The sequence below is a fragment of the Ciona intestinalis genome, unplaced genomic scaffold, assembly GCF_000224145.3.
Source record: "Ciona intestinalis unplaced genomic scaffold, KH HT000105.2, whole genome shotgun sequence".
In the NCBI taxonomy this organism is placed as follows: domain Eukaryota; kingdom Metazoa; phylum Chordata; class Ascidiacea; order Phlebobranchia; family Cionidae; genus Ciona; species Ciona intestinalis.
Window position 1 is genome coordinate 224,708 of NW_004190427.2, and position 6,563 is coordinate 231,270.

General features: G+C 32.9%; 1 protein-coding gene across 2 annotated transcripts in view; it reads right to left on the reverse strand.

Moving 5' to 3' along the window:
- Positions 1-138: 138 nt before the first annotated feature.
- Positions 139-6,563, reverse strand: part of LOC100178176 (protein-L-isoaspartate O-methyltransferase domain-containing protein 1) — an 11,413-nt gene continuing 4,988 nt past the window's right edge. Inside the window, exons 4-14 of one of the 2 annotated variants that reach the window (XM_002121572.5) lie at positions 6,001-6,103; positions 5,334-5,389; positions 4,691-4,806; positions 4,319-4,430; positions 3,858-3,980; positions 3,466-3,555; positions 3,326-3,402; positions 2,535-2,721; positions 1,754-1,868; positions 1,136-1,197; positions 139-846 (exon numbers count right to left, since the gene is read on the reverse strand). In XM_002121572.5, the coding sequence (XP_002121608.3) occupies positions 557-846; positions 1,136-1,197; positions 1,754-1,868; positions 2,535-2,721; positions 3,326-3,402; positions 3,466-3,555; positions 3,858-3,980; positions 4,319-4,430; positions 4,691-4,806; positions 5,334-5,389; positions 6,001-6,103 (1,331 nt within the window). In that variant the 3' untranslated portion in view covers positions 139-556. Of the gene's footprint in view, positions 847-1,120; positions 1,198-1,753; positions 1,869-2,534; positions 2,722-3,325; positions 3,403-3,465; positions 3,556-3,857; positions 3,981-4,318; positions 4,431-4,690; positions 4,807-5,333; positions 5,390-6,000; positions 6,104-6,563 lie in introns of both variants that reach the window. The other variant, XM_026838713.1, reaches the window with a different exon arrangement.

The window sequence follows — 6,563 nt, forward strand, 5'->3', positions numbered from 1 at the left end:
TCAAAACGAGACGTATAGCCAAATGCTACAATTTGCCAAATCTGAAGTCCCATGGCGTGCTACTGCATTCACTCTAAGTACATAATGATTCTACTGATCGAATTAACCTTATTTTTCTTACCCATAAGTTTCTTCATAAAACATGATCAGCAAAATGAATATTATTTACACGAAAAATAAGAAAGTAGCAAATTGAAAAATTGTTACGCAGTTAGCATGCATAAGCGATGTATAAAGCTATCGTATATTACCAGCATACGTATTGAACTAAACAGCGCTATTTGAGCTCAAAAGATTTTGTGAAACGGGATTTTGAAAAGAACATTAGAGTGTGTACAACAAAGGTATAGTTCTGTGGGGTAAGATGGGACACCTTTAGCACGTAAAAATATCTTGATCGTGTTTTAAAGAATTAACAACGGTCTTGTGGGGGTCGTGAGAATACGATTTACTACGAAATAGGGCAAGAAAATGGAACGAAAAAGTGTTCCATCTCCCCCCACCCTACAATAAATCAGTTTTCAAAAAAAGCGAAATACTGAACGTATATTGCAACTCAGCGGTAATAAAGCAAATAGCATGACAAAGCATTAGGCACTGGTAAATCTAGTATCGCGTTTCGGAAGGCTTGCAGCGATGGATTTAGGTCGTCAGTCTCGTAACCCTCGGATTCTGAGCTGGTATCTCTCTTCCTGGAGCTGTTGCGGTCTCCCACAGACTCCAGGAGGATGCTGGAGGGTCCGGAAGAACCCCTGCGGCGGTCCGTCATCTCATTGAGGAAAGAATATAAACAAATCGCGTCCGAGTCAACTCGGATGTCTATGTTGGTCGTAGTGGTGGTGACGTCTAAAACACAAAAGATTTTGAATGAATGAAACTTGAAAGAACAAGAGAGTTGACAAAAGCGAAAAGACGGGTAGTAACGGTAAAACAACAGTTGTTAAAACACGCTTATTGATAAAAAAAGAAAGAAATAGTGTTTTGGATAAAAGGCGTGACCGTTAAACCCTACAGACAATTTGTTGCATTTTTTTGCGCGGTAAGGATACGGTTATATAGTTATTTAAATATTGTTTGTTCAATTGTGAGTTAAAAGAGAATGAAACATGGACCATCTTACCCCAACCCAACTTACGGGTTGCATTTGTAGCATCTGTTGTATTTGTTGTATTCGAGTCATTCTGGTTTGTAGTTGGGCTGTGGAAAAAAAACGTTTTGTTTTAACTGCATATTATTACACTGTATGAATAAATAAGTAGAACTAGAACATTTCAAACTATGTAATAACTACAGTTAGTACAATATATTACATATTACTCTAATGTATAGATATTATTATTATTACAAAAAATACACTATACACAATCAACCGAAAGAACAGATATGGGTAGCCTATTCAGAATAAAATATAGTATGGTGGGAGAAGATGGGACACCTTTTAAACAAAATATTTTCTCTTTCAATTTGGTAGTAAACAAACATTTAACAATTAAAAAAAAACGTATTCTCACGACTCTCATAGCCCGTTGTTAGTTTCTTAAAACACGACCAGGATATTTGGATATTATGTGCTAAAGATGTCCCGTCTTTACTTACACTATAAATTAGGTTAAAAACTTAAAACATACTTGTAAAGGTCAGATGCTACCAAAACGTAACAGACAAATTCAAGTCCAACCAGTTGTATAATAAAGATACATATTTTATCTAAATGGAATCACTAGTCTATTATACAATAGAAATTGAAACATACTTTGTTACTTTACGAATTTTCTCAGCACTTTCGACATTTGTGCCTTCAGTGTTTGTTGTTGTTTTTCGACTTCTGTGTCGAAGTCTTAGGAACGGGTTGAAACTTCGTTTAACTCCTAATAATATATTTATAACTTTATTTGTCTCTTTGATTGTGGTAGTAAAGAATTAGAAATATTTTAACCGAAAATACAAGATATAAAACAACAGTTGTAAAAACATGCTTACAGTTAAAAACGCATTTATATTTAATTGGAAGAAAAAAAAACCATGGTCGCTACTCGCTACACCTAGCAGACAAACAAGCCATTTATGTTTAATTATTATCAAGTTAGTCTTTTAATAGAAGCAAAAGTGTGTGTAAAGACATGGAAGTTAGGCAATATTCGTTTCATTAGTATCTGTTTATTTATCTTATCAATTATACACAAAGTAATTTGACAGTTTGGCCACCTGCTACTTTAGGTTCCCTGTATATTGTTATATTGCTTATGGGAAAAACAGAATACATAATTTTGTATAAAGAATTAGGAGGAAACTGGTTATTTTTTAATATTTAATAAAAGGCAAAATATATATGCATTTTTCTGACAAGTTTCTGTTATCATATTCATTTTAAAATAAGTACAGCTTGCATTAAACCATTAACGTCAAGAACAAGAATCTAGAATTTTTAGAAAAAAAATTAAGAGGGTTTTTTATCCAAAATAACTAAGAGGGATTTTGATCATTTGGGAAGCCTTATTATACAGCACTTGTTAATATATAGGAAAACTTCTTACGTTTGGTTTTTGCTTCGTTTTTTTGCTTTTCTGACTTCCCTGAATCGGAGCTGGAATTTTGAACATCCATTTGCTCTTGGTTGGAGGATGCAGGAGCATTGGATGTTGATGTGTCTTGTGTTTTTGTATCACGGACCGACATAACTGTGTTGGTCATAACGTTAAGAAGAAGATTTCGTCTTCTTTCCTGCATGGTGGAAATTATAACATGAACTTGTAATAGAGTAGGGTGGGGGGAGAGTTTAGCACATAATATCCAAATATCTTGATCGTGTTCTAAACAATTAACAACAGTTTATGGGGCCGGAAGAATACGGTTTTATTATTCTTTGAATGTTCTTTGTTTACTACCAAATAGGATAAGAAAATAAAAAAAAAGGTGTCCAATCTTCCCCAACTCTACAAAACATATTGTTACTGGCAGGTAGTTAGGATGTCGGAACGTCGGTTAGCCTGAAATTTTTGTCAGAAGAGAGAAATTTTTGTCAGAAGAGCAAAAATACAAGTATATATAACATGAAATTTATTTTTCTCCTTGAGTACAAAACAAAGATTAAATTACTGAAAACAGCAGACTATAAATCATATCTTTTTTTTATATTTATTTTTTATCATAACAAGCTACATTCATTGTAGTCTACTGGCAGTGGCGCAGCCAGAAAAAATAAGGGGGGGGGAGGCTTTTAATAAAAAAATTTTTTTTTCGGTTTAAAAGAGGGAGGGGTCACGACCCCCGAACCCCCTGGCTGCGCCACTGTCTACTGGTGTATTAAAATAAGTTCAAAACTTACAACATTCAAGTCATGGTTGCTACTTTCATTATTATTGGAAGAAGTGCCTACAGGTTGGGGTGAATGACAACGATCTCCTAGAAATAAAAATGGAAAAAACAATTAAATCACTGCAGGGATAATTTTCCTATTAAACTGACCTGCGGCATCTGGTTTGTCGTCATCAGAATCCTCACTATCAGATGATGAGTCCGATAATAATTCTTTGGTGCTTTTTGAGTTACGGGTAACTTTAAATAAAATAGTTTAGTTTAGAATATGTGGAACAGTTATTATAATACACTAGATTTTTTTATCTCTTCGGCTCTTATATGCTTGGTGGTTAAGAACATGTGTCAGTTAACATAATACATAATATTTAACTTATCTCATCGAACACAATATTAAAGATTAAATGAAATAAAACAATGAAGAGCAGGGAGAAGCAGCAAAACAACTATGCAAGTAAAAAAAGTGATATTAAATGAAAATACTAATTTATTTAGTGCAGTTAGGCCAAATAAAATGTTGTTCAAATAAATAAAGTTTTTACCTCGAACATTTGTTTTCTTGCGTTTTCTGTGTTTTCTGTTTGAGCCCGAGTGATACTTCTCACTTATTACTCTTCGAATACAAGCTCTACAGATTGCTTGTAGTAATGGTGGACCTCTGGATGCTGTGTGTTAAGTATGTGTTAAATATGAACAAAACATTGGCAACAAAACATGGACAAAAAACACAGATAAAACAAGAAAACAACAAGTACAAAAAAACATAGATTAAACATGAAAAAAACAAGGACAAAAAAAACATAAACAAAACAGAAAAAAATATGAACAAAACATTGAAAAAAACATGGACAAAATAAGGCCATTGCACAGTGAATTAGACCCTTGCGGCCTTGCAACCGAATGGTAGCAGGTTCGAAGCTTAATTACGATACTATACTAATTGGTGCATGTGTCTTTAACATATTATTCATGTATGATTAATTTCGGAGTAAAATTTACTTACGCAGAAGACTCAAACTTTTTGGTTCTTGTGGAATAACAAGAGTGGCGAAGTTAACGGGAAGAATTGTTTTTGATTCAAATGTTGTTTGTCCGGTTCTTGTTATAGCTTGAAGCTGATAAAAACAATAACAATTTTTATTGTTTTTAGCTACTAGCCCCATTCTCTAAAACAAAAAAAAATCTGTTAAATCACCCTCTTTTATACGAACGAAAGTGCCAAATTTTTATATAAATTTAAATGCCAAATGTTAGGGAAAAAAATATGAGTTTTCGTGTCTCAAATTGCCAAGGTAAGTAAATAATAAATTCAGCACCGTGTATTTTATGAAAAAAATAATAATGACTGCCCTGATGGAGCCAGTTCAAAAATTACCTGATCACTAAGCGGGACCACAAGTATCCCGTTAATATTCAACAAATTTGTAAGAAAAGATTTGTGGTCGATGGGACATCCAGCGCCACAGTAGATTCTGTCATATCCAAGTACATCTGCATCAGAAAATATGTTAGTTTTTTTCCAAAACTACAGGCAGTTACAATACATGCATCAAAGTTTTAGTGTAGAAGAGACAGTAAAGATCTAGTGCTATGAAAACGTAACATATAAAAATCTAGTCAACCGAACTAAATGAGAAAATATATATTGTATAAATGCCATTTTTAGTTTTCTATTCAAATAGTATAGTAAGAGACAGTGCTAGTTTAACCCATAATTTTGTCAAACATATTTAGATTTATTGGGTGTAATGCTTTGTTTTAATGTAGAATATTCTAGGGTTGGCTTGCCTACCTTGCAACCCCGGGTTTGGCACCTACGTAGTAACTAATACTATTATTAAATTTATTATATTTTACCAAAAATAAAAAGTTTAAACGAAAAGGCAGGATATAGCCACAAAACAACAGTTAGTAAAACACGCTTACAGTTTAAAACATATTTACACATAAGGAAAGGAAAATAAGCGTGGTCGCTACATCTAGCAAACAAACAAGCCATTTATGATTAATTAATATACCTGGAGAGAGGTCTAGGCAGTTGCCAATCACAAATTCTGGTTCACAAAATGAGTATCTGTGTACAGAGATAAAATTAAACCTCAAAAAACTAATTGCATAACGGTCAGTAATCCTAAATTTCTAACATATTTGCAAAGAATGACAGTCGAAAAACATGCAATACAAACAGTTACTATTCTATGACGACAAGGTCTATGTCAGTAATTACATGGAATTTCAGTTTTGTTTGTATGTCAGCTTAATAGAATACTGTAGGTAGCACAATTTGTCAACAACTTTAGTCATATTTTAATTGTGTGTTGTTTGACCACCAAGGTTTGTTGGCATAAACAAAATTGAAAAAGATTTTGACAGTTATAATTGTAACTTTACAGAAAAAAAACACAAGACAAAAGTGCTTCTAGTTTTACTACAGAGCATAGTATTGCCTGGGGCAAACAGCCCAAATCTTGAGGTATGAAAAATGAAAATATTTAAACATTTAAAGTTTCTAGAAATAATTGTTATACATTATAACACATTTTTTATCTGAAGTATCACTAAATATAGGACAAACAACACTCCTTTAAAAAGTAGTTCGGTCTAAAACTTTACACAAATTTTCCAGTTCAAGACTTTAAACCAGTTTGCCATGGTGTTTTGTAATAGAAAAAGTTGTTAAACTACCTGTCAAAAGCCGGTGAGGCCTTCATGAAGTTTTCTACTCGTTCCTGTGCATATTGTACAACATCTTCATGTATTTCAATCCCATGGTTTATTCCATTGCAGCCTGTAATGTGTATCAGAGGAACAGATAGAAGTTTAGGGGTTTCATTATGACATTTTTTTAGCGGTTAATTTCAAATCCGTGAGATTCGAATCCTTTTGTATTCGAATCTATTTACGGGATTCGGTATTCTGTTTAAAGACGTCATCTCATACACTATATTAACAATTTTTGAAACTTAATTATTTAAAAAAATATATTTTTTGTGTTTGTGGGACTTTCGAGAGTAAACGTTTCGCAACATCTTTTCATAGCCTGTTATACGTTTCATGATGCAAAAACTACCCAATAGTACATTTTTTGATCATTTTACAGCTCATGATCCAACAGGGCTACTATGAAAGAGTCTATAAACTGACTTATGTGGGTAAGATTATTTTTTTCTTTAAATATAAAAGGATTCGAAATTCTAGAATCGGAATTCTAGATTCGAAATAAAGTATTCTAGGATATCCTAGAATAC